The 20,438-nt window shown below is 44.9% G+C and overlaps 1 protein-coding gene across 2 annotated transcripts in view; it reads left to right on the forward strand.

Moving 5' to 3' along the window:
* Positions 1-11,406: 11,406 nt before the first annotated feature.
* Positions 11,407-20,438, forward strand: part of NANS (N-acetylneuraminate synthase) — a 36,983-nt gene continuing 27,951 nt past the window's right edge. Inside the window, exon 1 of one of the 2 annotated variants that reach the window (XM_059073271.2) lies at positions 11,407-11,695. In XM_059073271.2, coding sequence (XP_058929254.1) covers positions 11,564-11,695 — 132 coding nt within the window. In that variant the 5' untranslated portion in view covers positions 11,407-11,563. The remainder of the gene's footprint in view (positions 11,696-20,438) is intronic. The other variant, XM_067039755.1, reaches the window with a different exon arrangement.

The raw sequence follows: 20,438 nt of genomic DNA on the forward strand, positions 1-20,438 counted from the left end.
TATAAGCTACTGGAGTGAGTGTTTTTACACATGTAAAAGCAGTGTTAAAGATTGGAAACTAATCTGCATTTATGTCATTTTACTGTCAATGGAGCCCCCAAATCATGTACTTTACGTTAAAGTCCCCTCTAGGCTTTAGAGTGGAGTTTGCTTTTTGCAAACAGCAAAAAAGACAAACCAGCCCTTGGGTGCTCATAGGAACTCGTAGGGAAGAGAAGACACATGGGAATGATATTTACCAAGACCTAGAACAAGTGGTCCAGTAAGTGTTAGAATAATTTAGAGCTAGGAAAGGTAGCTTTCAACTGGGAGGATTAGGGGAGTTTCCTAGAAAGGAAAGTATTTGAGACGCACATGTGGATGTGAGTAGAGTTTTAGAAATAGAAATGGAGGAAGGAGGGAGGAACATGATGGACAGAGCTCAGAGGTAGGGAGTTGTGTACGCTTGGCTTCAAATAGGCAAGTTTGACTAGAGAATGAGGAGGAAGAAGAGGAATGGCACATGAGGCTGGAGCAGTGATTTGGGACCTTATTCCAAGGGGGCTTGAACGGCAGACCTTTCTTTTGCATTCACTTTGCAAAATGTCAGTTTGACCTGCTACCTGCGGCCAGTGAGGATTCTAGGGAACTATCAAACCAGCTTTTCATTTCTATCATGCTTTTTCTTGTTTTAAAGTTACGTTTTCCAGAAGTTTGTGACATTCAGACCTCTGGGAGGGCCTTGAGGCTTAGCTGCTCTTAATATTTATTTATTTACTTAATTTATGGCTGTGTTGGGTCTTCGTTGCTGCGCGTGCGCTTTCTCTAGTTATGGCAAGCAGGGGCTACTCTTTGTTGCGGTGCGCAGGCTTCTCATTGCGGTGGCTTCTCGTTGTGGAGCATGGGCTCTAGGCGCGCGGGCTTCAGTAGTTGTGGCTCATGGGCTCTAGGGCACAGGCTTGATAGTTGCGGCGCACATGGCTTAGTTGCTCCGTGGCATGTGGGATCTTCCCAAACCAGGACTTGAACCCATGTCCCCTGCATTGGCAGGTGGATTCTTAACCACTGCGCTACTAGGGAAGTCCCTGGCTTAGCTGCTCTTGACTAAAGACTTTTAAACTTCTTGAGGAGCAGGATTTTTGGTGATAAGGTCACAGAGCAGACCATATTTCTGGAGTTAATTCCCATCTGAAGGAGACGTTCATTAAGTGGATTTGCCCCCAGCTTTTGCAGTGAATGTTTAAGTTATAAAAGTCTGAGCTGGGTGGGAGCTGTGATGGGCTGAATAACTGGTCCCTACTTGCTCCTTCCTGCAGGGTGGGGAGAGGGATCTCTTCCACACACACCTACCCTCCAGCCAGAGCAATGTCCCTGTTCCTGTGTGATATGTTGGCATGCATTTGAAGCATTCGTCTTTTAAAAATAAAAGGGCTAGAACTATTGCTCATTGTAGATATGGGGAAACTGAGGCACAGGAAAGAGTCAAGGACTGGCCCAAGGTTTCCTGGTGAAGTAGTGAAAGAACCTGGCCCTGCTTTCAACTTTGCTCTTACCTTTAGTTTACTCTTGCTTTAGGCATCCAGGCCCTGAAGGGTGACTGACACTTCTGATGGAAATGCAGAGCACCTTGTGTAAGATGCTAGCCCTCACTCCTCATCACCACTACCAGGACTCCTAACTAGGACACATGTGAGCAGAGTTACAGCAGAGTCAATGGTTTCCATTTCTGGCATTCCTATTTGGGCTGCACCACCCTCCCATCAGAGAAGGGTGAGACAGAACCACAGAGGTGGTTCTGTCCCTAGGCTATGACCTTCCCTTTTCTCCAGCCCTGTCAAGTTGTGCTGACATCAATTTTAATGAGAATGGTGATACCACTGTGTTGACAGTTTGAAAGAGAGTCAAGTTACCAGCTGACTTAAGCTTCAGCTGCCAAACAGTTGCTCTAGAGGAAAGCCACCAAGATTGAAGCAAGTGTTGAGGTTCTTCCTAGAGCCAATTAGGTCAGCTTCGTAATCTCTGACCAAATATTTTATAACTTGTCGCAGAGGTGTCAGAAGGACATATAGAGAAAAGAGAATGACCCTTAGAGTTACTCTGTCTGATTAAGGGGTCTTGACCCAGGTCAGTGTGTGTGTTCGTTACAATGTCACCCCACCCCAACCCTGGGGAAGAGGAGTGGAGGTGTGGTGAGGGAGGCCTCAGAGAGAACCCAGAGACCTGTTCTAGCCCCAGCCTGGCCACTAGCTGGTATTTGGCCCTCCTGAGTCACCTCCCTTCTGTGAACCTTCAGTTCCTCCACTGAAAATATGGAGCCCAAGCTTAAGTAAGCTTGCAGCTCTGATCCAGCTGTACAAATCGGAATGGGGGTATATTCCAAGTTCTAACCAGCAGTAGACATGCTAGTAGTTAGTTACATGCCGTTACTCCCACTTACCCCAGCCTCCTGAGGAGTTAGGTAAGGGTTTGGGCTAGTGGAAAATGTCAGAGCTGTGCCTTAGGCTGGTGGAGTAGAAAGGGGTAGACCTGTAGCAAGAGATCATTGAGGAGGCTGTTACAGTTACCTGGACAAGGCTGGATGAGGGCTGCACCCCCAAGACTGACGGTGAATGAGGTGTCATCCAAAAACTACAACAGGAATACTAGTAAATCTGTTATACTAGTCAGACTAATCAGTCTGGAAGACAGAATTACAGACTCAGCATGAGCAGGATGTATACCTGCCCCTAGGGGGGCACTAATGCTCTGAATCAGAGGGAGGGAGCTAAACTGTAATCCTCATTTCACGGACGTGAAAACTGAAGGATTTAGAGGTGAAGTGCTTCTAAAGTCACGTAGCCAGTGAATAGCCAGCCTGTTCCAACCCAGCTCTGCCCGAATTCAGTTTCTGCTGTTTGCCAAATGCTCCTCCTTAGGGCTGTCTGGCTCCTGGCTCTGTTCTAATGAGAAAGTTAGTGGACCTATTTCTTTCTTCTCCGGAGCAAAGTAGATGTTGGCTAACAAGACCCTGAGGCTCAGGACAGAGTGAAGACAGAGTGAGAACAGAGCTAGTTTTTAGAATTAGAACCATGAAATGCTTTAAGGATTCAAGCAAACAGTGGGCACTCTATAAATACAACTACCACTCTTAATCATAATTTCACATTGTGAGAGGCAGCCCTGCCATATACCATCTTAGTGAACTTGCAAAAGACCCTTTGCTTCTTGGGACTCAGTTTTTCATTTATAAATTGGGGGTGCCCTGAGCACGCTGTGGTAAGCTAATGAGTGTGAGAGTGCTGGACACTGTGAGGGGTGATGTGGAGAACTGCTGGGAACAGCCTACACCTTGGGCTTTTCTCAGTGGCCGACTAGGCTAGCATGCGTGCAGCCGGGGTTCTGCACTGCTGAGCACCTGGTAGCTGCTGCAGCAGCAGCAGGTGGGTGAGAGGTGGGCATCTGAGCAGAGTGGGTGACCTGGCACTGGGGGAGTCTGGGAGTGGCTGACATGGACTCTGGGGAAGCGAGTAGTCCGCAGGATCCCAGCCAGCCCCTGGGGATAGGAATTCCTGTCAGGCCCTTGGCTTTGTCCATACCAGTGCTGGGTCAGGGCCCTACCTTGTCCCTGATCTGCCATTAGGTTTCACTCCTGCTGGGACATCAGCCCATTGCTTCCCTGTTTCTGTAGCCACCTGGTTCTCCCCACAGCTACCTGTCCAAATCCTACCTGCAACCACTCTGCCAAGCTCAGGCCTGACCAGCTCCAGTCTGACCCGTCCTGAGCCCCACTTCTGACAAAAGAATGATGGCCCCCAATGTGTCCATACCATGCTACACTTCGCATAGCTCACATCCATTATCTTGTTCAAGGGAGGCAGTGTGAGGATTCTGACACCATCTTTCAAATGAGGGAATTGAGGCTCAGGATGACTGTTGCAAGGCCCCAGAGGGCAGAGCAAGCTCGACTTCTCTCCCTGCCTTGTGCTAATCCCGGGGTAAAGGCCAGGGATGAGCCAGTAACAGTAGACTATTCCACTGGACTTGGGAGAAGCTCATCTCAGAGGATCCCTCTGTGGATGGGAACTTCTGATACCCAGAGCACTCCGCAGTGCGGGTGCTTCGGCAGGAGGAAGAGGAAAATGGAAGAAATGAAGCTGAGGAAATCCAAGTTCCCACATCAAAGGCCACTTGAGGCCCCTCAGTGTTTCACCCAGGACCTGTCCTCCCTATGTTGCTCAAGGGATCTCCCCACAGCCTGGTTCTCCTGATGCAGCTTAGGAACTTTCAGTGACTTTCCAGTGCCACACCGCCCCCGCCAAGTGCACACACAGACAACATCCCAAATCACCCTATCAGCCTACTTCCTGCGCCCAGTCTCCATATGCCCTACCTGGCCATCCAAACATTCCTGTGTGTTTCACCTTGCTCGTGCTGCCTCCTCTGTCTGCACTCTTCCTCCATCTGCATAAGCCAACCATCCCAGTCTTCAAGAACCAGTGCCGGGCTTCCCTGGTGGCACAGTGGTTGAGAATCCGCCTGCCGATGCAGGGGACACGGGTTCGTGCCCCGGTCCGGGAAGATCCCACATGCCGCGGAGCGGCTGGGCCCGTGAGCCATGGCCGCTGAGCCTGCGCGTCCGGAGCCTGTGCTCCACAACGGGAGAGGCCACAACAGTGAGAGGCCCAGATATCACAAAAAAAAAAAAAAAAAAAGAACCAGTGCAAAGGCATTAGCCTCCCCAGCAGACCAGCAGACAGGAAACTTCCCTCCCTGGGTTCCTCATTCAGTGACTCTGATGACTTGTTCTCATGGCCCTAGCACTGGCTGCTCTGCTCCCTGTCTTGTCTCCCCTGCCAGAGAGTGAGTGCTCGGGGCCATGGGCCTGAGTCCCTTTGCTGTGCCTCACCCACCAGCCATCAGTGCATATTTCCTCAATGACATTTCCTCACGTGCATTAACTTCCTGGGGCTGCCGTAACAAAGTACCATAGACTGGGTAACATAAACAACAGAAGTTTATCACTTTACAGTTCTGGAGGCTAGAAGTCCAAGGTCAAGGTGTTGGCAGGGTTGTTTCCTCCTGAGGGCTGCGAGAGAAGGATGTGTTCCAGGCCTCTCTCCCTGGCTTGTATATGGCCATCTTCTCCCTGTGTCTTTCATGTGGGGTTCTTGTGTATGCGTTTGTGCACAAATTTCCCTTTTCTATAAAGACACCTAATCATCTTGGATTAGGGCCCACCCTAATGAACTCAACTAATTCATCTGCAACAACACTGTTTCCAAGTTCGGTCACATTCTGAGGGACTGGGCATTAGGACTTCAACATATGCATTTTGCGGGGACACAATTCAACTCAACACCAAACACGTGAATTGTGAAAACCTCTGGGCAGAGAATGGCAGTCAGGTGCTTAAAAGGCCCCACAGTTGGGTGTTTGGACATACAAGAAATGTGATTAAAAGTCGAACCCAGGGATACAGATTTGGAGAGGAGAGTCAAATCCCGATTTGCCTCTTCCTACCAGTTTTGTGATCTTGTGTAAGTCAGTTATCCCAAACTTTACTGCTCTTTCAAACTACACTAATTCACATTAATTATCCCCACCCCCTTTGAACTTGAAACTGGGAAAAATTATTTTATTTTGAGGAGCAGAAGGCTAAAATGGCAGTGGATGATACAAGTTTACAGAAGGGAGTCTAGAGTCCCCAAAGTCAAAACCCACCAATCTGGAGCTAACAAAGTTGTATCTCCAGACACCCATGGAAACTTCTAAAATGCAATGAAATCCAGGATCCCCAGGCAGGAAGAAACCAGATCTTATCTAGTCAAATTCCTCTACTGATGTTGGAAACCCCTCAGCAACATGCCTACCTGACTTTTGTTGGATACCTTGGTGATGGGGATCTCACTCTTTATAAAGCAATGTATTTACCATCTTAGAAAAACAGAAAGTTCTTTATCTCCACAATAGTAAGGCAGCTTTAACTTTATTTTTTATTATCATGGGTGTTGTTAACTTGATAAGCAGTCTACTTCAAAAGCTCTTATTTATCTAAGTTCCTATAACACTCTTGGCTCTAATTTTGCCCCATGGAGTTGCAGAGGGGAAAAATCCAATTTGGCTTTTTAAATGGAGTCTTGCAAATATTTGACAATGTCCATCATGGCTCCCCTAACCCCCAGACTCTCTTCTCCACAATTTATCGCAGATGAATAGTCTTGAAAGTTTCACCTATTGAATACTCATGTGACAAGGTTCCAATGTCGGGTTCTTCCATGTTGTAGCATGCATCAGTGCTTCATTCCTTTTTATTGCCAAGTAATAGTCCACTGAACGGCTATATTATACTTTACCTGTTGATTAGTTGATCGACATTTGGGTTGCTTCTACTTTTTGGCTTTTATGAATAATATTGCTATGAATATTTGTATACAAGTTTTTGTGTGGACACGTGTTTTTATTTCTCTTGGGGATACATCTAGGAGTGGAATTGCCGAGTCATATGGTAATGCCATGTTTAACCTTCTGAAGAACTGCCAGATTGTTTCCCAAAGAGGCTGCACCATTTTATATCCCATCAGCAGTGTATGAGGTTTCCAGTCTCTCCACATCCTTGTTATTATCTGTCTTTCTAATTCTAGATATCCTACTGAGTGTGAGGTGGAATCTCATTGTAGCTTTGATTTGAATTTTCCTGATGGTTAATGATGTTGAGCATCTTTTCATGTGCTTATCGGTTGTAATATTACCTTTTAATACACGTCTGCATCAATCTGGTTGGCCTCGGTTTGGCAGTATCACATGTTTGAGACCAGGTTGCAATGGGGTGTTCTGGTGTACTGGGGCTGTTTCTAGAGATGGTTGTGAGCTGAGCAGGCAACCAGGAGAGCAGTCAGACTGGGGCTGGTGATGAATATCTGGGAGTCACCCATGAAAACATACATCTTGAAGCTCTGTGAATGGACGATATTCCCAAGGACAGCGTAAGGGAGAAGAGTGAAAGTTGTTAAAGCTTTGGAGACTCTTGGAAGTTAAGAGTGATAGGAGGAGGTGGAGACAACGTAGACTCACTGTCTTTATTTTGGCCATGCCACACAGCTTGAGGGATCTTAGCTCCCCGACCAGGGGTTGAACCCAGGCCAGCACAGTGAGAGCACCAAGCCCTAACCACTGGACCGCCAGGGAATTCCCTAGACCCACTGTCTTAACTGGGGGGTGGTGAGGGGGACAGGACCTGCCAGACAGGGGGTTGTGGTGGGGGATGAGGAGGAGATGAGGCTGGTGACAGGCAGAGACTGTCAAGACGAGGTATGAGGATAGGGAAGGTCCTCCAGGCCACAGGCAGTGGAAGCAGGCCAGGGAGAAGGAGCTCAGGATGAGACTTCTTTCTCCCTAAGCATCTGGGGCCAGAACCTTGGGCCGCAGGTCCAGGCTGTTAGAGGTCTCACACCCCTCGTCTCCTATGGTCCTCACTACGGCCTCTGGTGGTGTTTGTTTCCATTGGCTGGAAGTTGAGAAGTTCCTTAGCAGGAAGGAACACAGCTGGGAGTGGAACCCAGGCCTGACTTATTCCAAACCCTGTGATTTTTTTCAGGACACTATACTGTTTCAACCTCCTGTAGGGGCCCAGTGTGGGAATAGATTATTATCATTTGGAAGGAATTTGGGATAGGGGTCTCAGCTTCAGTGTCGACTCTTCAGAAAGACACTTCCTGATCACCCGTGTAAAGAAGGTCCCCTTGTTAGTCACACACTGCACTCAATTCGTTTCCTTCGTTGCCCTCGTTATTATAGTCCATGATTTTATAGTAGTGCGGGAACATAGTTTATGTTTGTCGTAAACTACATTTACTGTAAAATACAGTTTACAGAAAGAGGACCACACTCTTCATTCCCCTTCCTATTCCTGGTGCTTGGCGGGGTGCCTAGCATGCAGGAATTATTTGCTGGATGGGTGAGTGAGGTAGCATTTAGAAAATGGAGGCAGGTAAGTTGTGTATCCCAGGTCAAAAATCCTTCCACAGAGACAGTATGAGGTGACTTTCACCTCCCAAACTGCCCCAGGTGTGATGGTGGGCTTGTTTGCTCAGGGACAGTATAAAAATGATGCTTATGGGGCTTCCCTGGTGGCACAGTGGTTGAGAGTCCGCCTGCCGATGCAGGGGACACGGGTTCGTGCCCCGGTCCGGGAAGATCCCACGTGCCGCGGAGCAGCTGGGCCCGTGAGCCATGGCCGCTGAGCCTGCGCGTCTGGAGCCTGTGCTCCGCAGCGGGAGAGGCCACAACAGTGAGAGGCCCGCGTACCGGGGGAAAAAAAAATGATGCTTATGTTCCAGGAATGAGGACCAAGGTTGAGGAAGCAGGAAGTGGGTGTAGGTCAGGGTGTGACCATCAAGGGTGTCTATAAATGGAATAACTGAGAACCTGGGGCACTTGACACCAGGGCAGGTCCTCGGCAACTGGCGTCACGGAGCTTGGGTGCATTAGTACTTCACTTCTTCCTCAGAGGAACTTTCCGAAAAGCTGACTTCATGGAAGTCATGTTCACCTAAGAGGCTGAGTGTGGCCTGAGGAGTAAATGTATGAAGTCAGTTATGCCTCAGTCCTCGCTGTCATCTTTCCTTTTCTGCACTTGGCCATTCAGAAAATGTTTAATGGCACCTACGAAGTGTTAAGTTCTGTGCTTGGTGCTATGGATATAGTAGGAAACAGTTCAGGCCCTGCTCTCAAGGAGCTCTTTGTCCTGGAGGACACAGTTATATTACAAGGCTCTAAGCTACGTAAGGGCAGAGGCCTGGACTTCTTTATTTGTTTGGTTTTTTTTGTTTGTTTTTTAGGGTACGCGGGCCTCTCACTGCCGTGGCCTCTCCCGTTGCGGAGCACAGGCTCTGGACGCGCAGGCTCAGTGGCCACGGCTCACGGGCCCAGCCACTCCATGGCACGTGGGATCCTCCCGGACCGGGGCACGAACCCGTGTCCCCTGCATCAGCAGGCAGACTCTCAACCACTGCGCCACCAGGGAAGCCCCTGGACTTCTTGTTTGTTCACCATGGTGTCCCTAGGGCTTTGCCCCGGGTTTAGTGCTGAGTAGGTGCTCCAGATGGTTCCAACCCAGAGGAGCTCACAGTCTAGAGAGAATGACAGACAAGAAAAGAGGGAGTCACCATGAAGCATAGTAAGTGGGCCAAAAGAGGGTCCTGTGGGAGCCCAGAGAAGGTCGTTGGGGAGATCAGAGAAGGTCCTGAGAGGAGGTGACTTCTACCCTGAAGGACCTGCAGAAGGCAGGGCTCAGTGTGGTGGGTGTCGGGGAGGAGGAAGTGTGCAGGCTTAGGAAACTGCCTGTGCCAAGGCCTGGAGGAGAGAGAACATGATCCTTTAGGGGAACTCAAAAATAGTTCAATGTAACTAGAGCACAGAGTGGCAAAAAATTAGGCAGGAGTCCTAGGCTGGAGGAGGCTTTGCGGGAATCAACTACAGGAGGGGCTGAGCACAATCAAACTAGCCACTGGGGTCCCAGGTCCCAGGGTCTGAGCTCTAGGAACTGGGTCCAATCCTTGACCTTGACCCTCATGACCCAGCACTCTGGGTACCCTAGTTCCTCCAAAATTAAGTTCTTACTTGCCCTCTCCTGCCAAGAAATAAAAAATAAAAATAAAAAAATAAAAGATCCCTCATTGGTTTTTTGTTTTTAAAGAGCTTCCCACATGTTCTCATCCATTTCAACAGATTGAACACTGATTCATTATCCAAGCAGAAAAAGCAACAGAAAGCACTGGAAACTGGCTTTAAAAACAAGAACAAGAGTAGAAGAAAAATTGTATATTTTCCTCCTTATTTGTGGTAGGTACTAAATAAGTACCTACTTTAATTTATTGAAAGTCCTTATTTAACCACAAATAACAACAGCCTAAATTGCTTTTGTGGGATGATCATATTTTTAAATGTGATTTCTTTTTTTCCTTTAAACTTAATTTCCACTTATTTATGAACTATGCAAAACCATGATGGTTTTCTTTAGCCCCAAGTGACTGAGTTACTTTAGTGCTGGGTTTAATTTTCTCTGTAATCAGGTCCTGTTGCTCAGCCTTACCCAGGTGTGAAAAGCCATTTAAACTTGAGAGACATAAAGCACATGGCATCTAGTCTAGATATATCGCAGATGAATGAACACTGCTGCAATCTCCTTGTCCGTTGGTTGCTTCCTTCTGGCCTCCAAACTTGCACTTCTTTAGAACCTCTCAACTTTGGGACCCTCCTCTAGCCCATGGTCCATTTTCCGTCTGTTTTTAACAACTGAACTTCTCCAAGAAAAGGTCTATTTCCTCTTCTGGTGTTTCTTCATCTTCCTTTGGCCACCAAACCCATTTCACCACCAAATCTGCTGTCTCCAGTGGTCCCCCTGCCCCCATGTTCCCCCCAAGTTCTTGCTCCTCATTCTCCTGCACTGCTCTGGGTCTTCGAATCTGTGGATCTCTCCTCCTCAGGACACACCCTGGTTCTATGTCCTTCCAGGACGGCTGCACAAGGCTCACCTCTCCACTGCTCATCCCTCTGCACACTCTCCTTCAGGAGTCAAACCCATCCTCAGGCTTTCCTCAAAATGGCTCCCAGATCTCTCTCTCCAGCCCAGACCTCCGCTCTGAGCTTCAGACCTAGGTGCCTCTCCTCCTGACTGGTGGGCAGTTTCACCTGCATATTTACACCAATGTGTCCCAAACCTACCCTTCTCCCTTCCACCCAGAAGTGCCTCCTCCTCTCATTTCTGTTATTGTTACTTTGCTCATTAGTTCTGAAAGTCAAGCTGGGAATCAAGTGTTATTTCTTCCTTCAAACTGGTTCTTATTTCTCAGCTTTGTCTGTAACCCAGTATAGTGTATTGCAAGAGCCCTAGGCTAGGAGGCAGTCCAGGGTCCTAATCCCAGCTCCACCACGGCTTTCTGGCTGGCTTTGGACAAGTCAGTGAACTTTTTGAACTTGTTGCCTCTCGTATAATAGGACTGGCAACCACTTATTGAAAGCCTACTACAGGCCAAGTACTGTGATTAGGGTGTTCGATATACATCATCTCACGAACCTTAAGAGGTGGGGTCTTTATAATTTTCCCATTTCAGAGAAAAAGGAAAATAAAACTCAGAAAGACTAAGGTATTCAGGATCAAGAGCTGGTTAGTGGCATGGGCTGGGCTCGAACCAGCTCTGTTATTCTAACTCCAGAATCCGTTTTTTCCATTACACTGTAGGGCGCGCACTCTCTCCACTCCGAAGGCACCCAGCCGTCAGCCTCCTTCGGGGAATGTCTGCTCAGGGTGAACGCAGTGACCCGACGGCCGCCAGAGGCCACGCCTCCGGCTGTGAGCCACAAGCGCAGCTCCCGAGAAGTGCGCGAGGCTTCCTCTTCCCGCCGCACCTCTCCCCTAGAGGGTGGCTCCGCCCCCTGACCTGATTGGCTGTCTGGAGCGAGGCGGCACTCGAGGATTGGCTGCGCGGTGGCCGCGGGCTGACGTGGCGGGGCTGGTGCGTGGGCCCAGCTGGGCTGCTGACCGAAACGACCAAGGCGGCGGCGGGACCGTGACGGGTGGTGTGGCGCGGAAGCGCGAGCCGCTGCCATGCCGCTGGAGCTGGAGCTGTGTCCCGGGCGCTGGGTGGGCGGGCAGCACCCATGCTTCATCATTGCCGAGATCGGCCAGAACCACCAGGGCGACCTGGACGTGGCCAAGCGCATGATCCGCATGGCCAAGGTGAGGGGACTGTCTAGAGTACCCGGGCGCCGAGCGGGGGGCGGGGCCTGGGGAAGACCGGCCTGGGCAGGGGTGGGGCAGGGCTGCGCAGAGCTGGGGCCATCCTTCCTCTGCCTCTCGGTGCCCTGCGTTCGGCCTGCCGTCCAGCTCGCCGGATTCATTTCCAAACGTTTCGAATCCTCTTCATCCCTCCGCCACCATCCTGATTTGTTTGCATTACTGCATCTTCCCACCCCCCCTTACTCCCACCTCTCTCGCTCCCTTCTGGTGGCAGAATGATCTTTCTGAAACACAGATTTGATCAGCCGCCTGGCACCTTCAGTGGCTTCCCTCTGTCCGCGGGTAGAGTCGAAACCCTTTAATAAAGCCTTCAAGACCTTAATGACCTGGCTGGCCCCTTCTTATCTTTTTTTTTTTTTTTAATCTCTGACATCTTCCAGCGACAGTGAATTACTTCCAGGAAGTTCCTGAAATTTGCTGTTGTCTCTCTCACCTGCCATTCCTTGTACTTACCTCAGAGTTGTGAGGATCAAATGAGATAAACTCGTGTAAAGCTCTTAGTACAGTACTTGGCAAATAAGACTCAATACATGTTGGTTATTAGTGATATGATGTTAATGAACATTTATGCTCCCTCTTTGGATACTTTCTCCAATCCCTCCCTGCAAAGCTGGGCTCCTGTAATTGTTCCCATCGAATTGTATTGTCACTGTCTGTTTAAACTTCTCTCTCTGTTAGACTGTGAGCCCTCTGAAGGGGAGGCCTGTCATGTTCTTCATTGTGACCCCGGGCCTCACCATAAGTCTGTGCTGTGATTCCTTGGTTTAGCGATAGCTCACTCCATCTTTTTTCCTTTCACTTCCCTTCAGTCAGTGCTGTTCACTCAGTCATTCATGATTAGGTTTTCTGTTACTCCTTCAGGACTAACTGCTTTTATGGAAGCCTACTGAATCATAAAAATACTTTAAAAATTTTACTTACTTTTTCATTGAAGTATAATTGATTTGCAATAACATTGGTTTCAGGTGTACAACATAGTGATTCAATATTTTTATAGATTATACTCCATTTAAAGTTACTGCAAAATAATGGCTATATTTCCCTGTGCTGTACAATACATCCTTGTTGCTTATTTATTTTATACATAGTAGATGGTGCTTCTTAATCCCCCACTCCTATCTTACCTCTCCCCCTTACTTCTCCCCACTGGTAACTATTAGGTTGTTCTCTAGATCCGTGAGTCTATTTGCAACCTAAGTATCCATCAACAGACAAATGGATAAAGAAGATGTGGTTGATATACACAATGGAATATTATTCAAGCATAAAAAAGAATGAAATTCTGCCATTTACAACAATGTGGGTGGACCTGGAGGATATTACGCTTAGTGAAACAAGTCAGAGAAAAACAAATACTCTATGTTATCACTTATGGAATCTAAAAAATAAAATACCTTTAAAGAGTAACAATTGCTAATATTTTTGAGTGCTTACTGGGCCAAGTGCTTTAAATGCACCATCTCATTTAATTCCTACAATTACACAGTGGAATAGATGCTGTTGGTTTCATTTTAAAGGCTCAGAGAAGATCAGTGACTTGTCTGAGGGCCCACAGCTAGTAATTCATGTATTTCAGAGCTTTGCTCTTAGACACAGGGCTCCAGCCTTTGTACTGTAACATTGTTTTCTAGGGGGAAACTTCGGCTCTTAATTTAGGAAACCACCTTATTTTGGAGGTGTCAACTCTGAATGCTGAAGTTGTAAAAATACCTAGAAATAGTGAAGCCATAGAAACTAAGTTATAGTGGTTTTTTTTCTTCTTCCTGTTTTAGTTGTGAAGGATAGTTTTCCCCAGGGGAGGAAAATGAAGAGTTTGAGGTTGTGTTATAGTGGAAGGAGTGCTGAACTAGGGTCATGATACCATTTACTAGCTGAATAATCTTGGGCAGTTGGATAATCTTGGTCTTTTCCTCTCTAGGCTTCAGTTTCACTTGTTTTATAATATGTATGTATCTTTATTTTTAAACTTAAAGCAATGGAATCTTTTGAAATCCTTATATTTTAGGATGTTTTTTTCTTGCCAAATGGAGTCACATTTCCAAGTTTAGTTATCCAGAGTATATTATGTACAAGCTGGCTTGTTCATGTACCAAATCTGTTTACAATATTAAAAGTTGAGTTCTGTCAACTTGGAAAAAAAACGCACAGTATAAGAGCTGTGAGTTGAGTTTATTCAGTGTCATACTGAGGACTATAACCAGGGAGACAGTCTCTGAGAAACCGTTCTGAAGAGGTGAGGAGGGAGGTAAGTATATATGTGATTTTGGCGAAGGGAACCTGTAATCAGGCACACATCTCTGTGGAAGGTTGCTGCTAGTCACGAGGAACAGATATCTTAGTTAATGGTTTTAGTGCTTTTCTAAGTATGGGAAGATTCAAGAATCCAGGTTCATAAAAAATTTCTCCTACAAATAATTAACTGTCTAAAGGCCTGTTCTGCCAGTTTTCCTGGAGCACAGAGAGCCTCATTCCTGATCTCTACCCTGAATTACTTTCAGGATATATTGAAGGTCAGCAACTGCAGTGGCTAGTGACTTAATTCTTGTAGAACTAGGTGGCAAGTGACCTTCTTTAATTGGCAGTTCATTCAATTGTTGATCAAAATAAAAATGCGCAACACAAGAGTTGTGAGGTAAGTTTATAATGAGGACTATAGCCCAGGATACAGTCTCTCAGTAGATCTGAGAAACTGCTCCAGAGAGGTAGGGGAGAAGCCAGTATATATATATATGGATTTTTTTGGCTAGAAAATATATGTAATCAGGCATGAATCTTGGTAAAAATGTACTGCTAATCACAAAGAACAGATATCTCAAGTTAATGATTTTAGTGCTTTTCTATATATGGGAAAATTCAAGAATCTGGGGTCATTAAAATTTTTCCTGAGACATGCAACTTAACTATCTGGGGGCTTTTTTTTCTTTTAGCATCTTTATTGGAGTATAATTGCTTTACAATCGTGTGTTAGTTTCTGCTGTATAACAAAGTGAATCAGCTATACATAAACCTATATCCCTATATCTCCTCCCTCTTGCGTCTCCCTCCCATCCTCCCTATCCCACCCCTTTAGGTGGACACAAAGCACCGAGCTGATCTCCCTGTGCTATATGGCTGCTTCCCACTAGCTATCTATTTACATTTGGTAGTGTATATATGTCCACAGCACTCTCTCACTTCGTCCCAGTTTACCCTTCCCCCTCCCCATGTACTCAAGTCCATTCTCTACATCTGCGTCTTTATTCCCATCCTGCCCCTAGCTTGTTAAGAACCAATTTATTTTTATATATTCCGTATATGTGTTAGCATACGGTATTTGTTTTTCTCTTTCTGACTTACTTCACTCTGTTTGGGAGTCTCTGGGTCCATCCACCTCACTACAAATAACTCAATTTCGTTTCTTTTTATGGCTGAGTAATATTCCATTGTATATATGTGCCATATCTTCTTTATCCATTCATCCAATGATGGACACTTAGGGTGCTTCCATCTCTTGGCTATTGTAAATAGAGCTGCAATGAACATTTTGGTACATGACTCTTTTTGAATTATGGTTTTCTTAGGGTATATGCCCAGTAGTGGGATTGCTGGGTCGTATGGTAATTCTATTTGTAGTTTTTTAAGGAACCTCCATCCTGTTCTCCATAGTGGCTGTATCAATTTGCATTCCCACCAGCAGAGCAAGAGTGCTCCCTTTTCTGCACACCCTCTCCAGCATTTATTGTTTCTAGATTTTTTGATGATGGCCGTTCTGACCAGTGTGAGATGATATCTCATTGTAGTTTTGATTTGCATTTCTCTAATGATTAATGATGTTGAGCATCCTTTCATGTGTTTGTTGGCAATCTGTATATCTTCTTTGGAGAAATGTCTATTTAGGTCTTCTGCCCGTTTTTGGATTGGGTTGTTTGTTTTTTTGATATTGAACTGCATGAGCTGCTTGTAAATTTTGGAGATTAATCCTTTGTCAGTTGCTTCATTTGCAGGTATTTTCTCCCATTCTGAGGGTTTTCTTTTCATCTTGTTTATGGTTTTCTTTGCTGTGCAAAAGCTTTTAAGTTTCATTAGGTCCTATTTGTTTATTTTTGTTTTTATTTTCATTTCTCTAGGAGGTGGGTCAAAAAGGATCTTGCTGTGATGTATGTAATAGAGTGTTCTGCTTATGTTTTCCTCTAAGAGTTTTATAGTGTCTGGCCTTACATTTAGGTCTTTAATCCATTTTGAGTTTATTTTTGTGTATGGAATTAGGGAGTGTTCTAATTTCATTCTTTTACATTAGCTGTCCAGTTTTCCCAGCATCACTTATTGAAGAGGCTGTCTTTTCTCCATTGTATATTCTTGCCTGCTATATCAAAGACAAGGTGACCATATGTGTGTGGGTTTATCTCTGGGCTTTCTATCCTGTTCCATTGATCTATACTTCTGTTTTTGTACCAGACCATACTCTCTTGATTACTGTAGCTTTGTAGTATAGTCTGAAGTCAGGGAGCCTGATTCCTCCAGCTCCATTTTTCTTTCTCAAGATTGCTTTGCCTATTCAGGGTCTTTTGTGTTTCCATACAAATTGTGAAATTTTTTGTTCTAGTTCTGTGAAAAATGCCATTGATAGTTTGATAGAGATTGCATTGAATCTGTAGATTACTTTGGGTAGTATAGTCATTTTCATAATGTTGACTCTTCCAATCCAAGAACATGGTATATCTCTCCATCTGTTTGTATCATCTTTAGTATCATCTTTAACTATCATCTTATAGTTTACTGTGTACAGGTCTTTTGTCTCCTTAGGAAGGTTTATTCCTAGGTATTTAATTCTTTTTGTTGCAATGGTAAATTGAAGTGTTTCCTTAATTTCTCTTTCAGATTTTTTGTCATTAGTGTATAGGAATGCAAGAAATTTCTGTGCATTAATTTTGTATCCTGCTACCTTACCAAATTTATTGATTAGCTGTAGTATTTTTCTGGTAGCATCTTTGGGATCCTCTATGTATAGTATCATGTCATCTGCAAACAGTGACAGTTTTACTTCTTCTTTTCCAATTTGGATTCCTTTTATTTTTTTTCTTCTCTGATTGCTGTGGCTAAAACTTCCAAAACTCTGTTGAATAAGAGTGGTGAGAGTGGGCAACCTTGTCTTGTTCCTGATCTTAGTGGAAATGGTTTAAGTTTTTCACCATTGAGAGTGATGCTGGCTGTGGGTTTGTCATATATGGCCTTTATTATGTTGAGGAAAGTTCCCTCTATGCCTACTTTCTTCGGGGTTTTTATCATAAATGGGTGTTGAATTTTGTCAAAAGCTTTCTCTGCATCTATTGAGATGATCATATGGTTTTTCTCCTTCAGTTTGTTGATATGGTGTATCACGTTGATTGATTTGCGTATATTGAAGAATCCTTGCATTCCTGGGATAAACCCCACTTGATCATGATGTATGATCCTTTTAATGTGCTTTTGGATTCTGTTTGCTAATATTTGTTGAGGTTTTTTGCATCTATGTTCATCAGTGATATTGACCTGTAGTTTTCTTTCTTTGTGATATCTTTGTCTGGTTTTGGTATCAGGGTGATGTTGGCCTCATAGAATGAGTTTGGGAGTGTTCCTCCCTCTGCTATCTTTTGGAAGAGTTTGAGAAGGATAGGTGTTAGCTCTTCTCTAAATGTTTGATAGAATTCACCTGTGAAGCCATCTGGTCCTGGGCTTTTGTTTGTTGGAAGATTTTTAATCACAGTTTCAATTTCAGTGCTTGTGATTGGTCTGCTCATATTTTCTATTTCTTCCTGGTTCAGTCTCGGCAGGTTGTGCATTTCTAAGAATTTGTCCATTTCTTCCAGGTTGTCCATTTTATTGGCATACAGTTGCTTGTAGTAATCTCTAATAATCTTTTGTATTTCTGCATGTCTGTTGTTACGTCTCCTTTTTCATTTCTAATTCTATTGATTTGAGTCTTCTTCTTTTTTTTCTTGATGAGTCTGGCTAATGGTTTATCAATTTTATTTATCTTCTCAAAGAACCAGCTTTTAGTTCTGTTGATCTTTGCTATTGTTTCCTTCATTTCTTTTTCATTTATTTCTGATCTGATCTTTATGATTTCTTTCCTTCTGCTAAATTTGGGGTTTTTTTGTTCTTCTTTCTCTAATTGCTTTAAGTGCAAACTTAGGTTGTTTATTCGAGATGTTTCCTGTTTCTTAAGGTAGGATTGTATTGCTATAAACTTCCCTCTTAGAACTGCTTTTGATGCATCTCATAGGTTTTGGGTCATCGTGTTTTCACTGTCATTTGTTTCTAGGTATTTTTTATGGCTGTTAGCATTTGCCTTATGTATTGAGGTGCCCCTATGTTGGGTGCATAAATATTTACAATTGTTATATCTTCTTCTTGGATTGATCCCTTGATCATTATGTAGTGTCCTTCTTTGTCTCTTATAATAGTTTTTATTTTAAAGTCTATTTTGCCTGATATGAGAATTGCTACTGCAGTTTTCTTTTGATCTCAATATGAATGGAATATCTTTTTCCATCCCCTCACTTTCAGTCTGTATGTGTCCCTAGGTCTGAAGTGGGTCCCTTGTAGACAGCACATATACAGGTCTTGTTTTTGTATCCATTCAGCCAGTCTATGTCTTTTGGTTGGAGCATTTAATCCATTTACATTTAAGGTAGTTATCAATATGTGTGTTCCTATTACCATTTTCTTGACTGTTTTGGGTTTGTTATTGTAGGTCCTTTCCTTCTCTTGTGTTTCTTGCCTAGAGAACTTCCTTTAGTATTTGTTGTAAAGCTGGCTTGGTGGTGCTGATTCCCTTAGCCTTTGCTTGTCTGTAAAGGTTTTAATTTCTCTGTCGAATCTGAATGAGTTTCTTGCTGGGTTGAGTAATCTTGGTTGTAGGTTTTTCTCTTTCATCTCTTTAAATATGTCCTGCCACTCCCTTCTGGTTTGCAGAGTTTCTGCTGAAAGATCAGCTGTTAACCTTATGGAGATTCTCTTGTATGTTATTTGTTGCTTTCCCTTGCTGCTTTTAATATTTTTTCTTTGTATTTAATTTTTTTTTTTTTTTTTTTTTTTTTTTTTTTTGCGGTATGCGGGCCTCTCACTGCTGTGGCCTCTCCCGTTGCGGAGCACAGGCTCCGGACGCGCAGGCCCAGCGGCCATGGCTCACGGGCCCAGTTGCTCCGCGGCATGTGGGATCCTCCCGGACCAGGGCACGAACCCGCGTCTCCTGCATCGGCAGGCGGACTCTCAACCACTGCGCCACCAGGGAAGCCCTGTATTTAATTTTTGATAGTTTGATTAATATGTGCCTTGGCATGTTTCTCCTTGGATTTATCCTGTATGGGACTCTCTGTGCTTCCTGGACTTGATTGACTATTTCCTTTCCCATATTAGGGAAGTTTTCAACTATAATCTCTTCAAATATTTTCTCAGTCCCCCCTTTTTTTTTCTCTTCTTCTTCTGGGACCCCTATAATTCGAATGTTGGTGTGCTTAATGTTCTCCCAGAGGTCTCTGGGACTGTCCTCAATTCTTTAATTTTTTTTTTTCTTTATTCTGTTCTGCGGTAGTTATTTCCACTGTTTTATCTTCCAGGTCACTTATCCATTCTTCTGCCTCAGTTATTCTGTTATTGATTCCTTCTGGAGAATTTTAAATTTCATTTATTGTGTTGTTCATCATTGTTTGCTCTTTAGTTCTTCTAGGTCCTTGTTAAACGTTTCTTATATTTTCTCCATTCTATTTCCAAGATTTTGGATCATCTTTACTATCATCACCCTGATTTCTTTTTCAGGTAGACTGCCTATTTCTTCTTCATTTGTTAGGTCTGGTGGGTTTTTACCTTGCTCCTTCATCTGCTGTGTAATTCTCTGTCTTCTCATTTTGCTTAACTTACTGTGTTTGGGGTGTTCTTTTCGCAGGCTGCTGGTCTGCAATTCCCATTGTTTTTGGTGTTTGCCCCCAGTGGGTAAGGTTGGTTCAGTGGATTGTGTAGGCTTCCTGGTGGAGGGGACTGGTGCCTGTGTTCTGGTGGGTGAGGCTGGATCTTGTATTTCTGGTGGTCAGGACCACATCTGGTGGTGTGTTTTGGGGTATCTGTGAACTTAGTATGACTTTAGGCAGCCTCTCTGCTAATGGGTGGGGTTGTGTTACTGTCTTGCTAGTTGTTTGGCATAGGGTGTCCAGCACTGGAGCCTGTTGGTCATTGAGTGGAGCTGGGTCTTAGTGTTGATATGGAGATCTCTGAGAGAGCTTTCACTGTTTGATATTATATGGGGCCAGGAGGTCTCTGTTGGACCAATGTCCTGAACTCGGCTCTCCCACCTCAGAGGCACAGGCCTGACACCCAGCTGGAGCACCAAGACACTGTTAGCCACACGGTAGATCCGCAATGGATCATAAAATGATATAACTCAGGAACAGCCAGATGCAAGGGATGCATAGGGCAAGGCATGGGGAATGGGAGCAGACTTCTCATGACTTCTCCAGGCGCACCACTCTCCCAGCACCTCCACATGTTCACCAACCCAGAAGCTCCTCTGGGTACTTTTTATCCAAAGCTCAGAATCCCTTATCCTGTTTTTTCTATCCTGAGTTCCTCTAAGGACTCACTCTCTGTGGGTGACTACAGTGAGTTGCAACTTAAGCCTTTGTATAATTGGATGATGAGTGACACCCTTTGTTCTTTTCTTTGTTCACCC

The sequence above is a fragment of the Kogia breviceps genome, chromosome 8, assembly GCF_026419965.1.
Source record: "Kogia breviceps isolate mKogBre1 chromosome 8, mKogBre1 haplotype 1, whole genome shotgun sequence".
NCBI classification, from domain to species: domain Eukaryota; kingdom Metazoa; phylum Chordata; class Mammalia; order Artiodactyla; family Physeteridae; genus Kogia; species Kogia breviceps.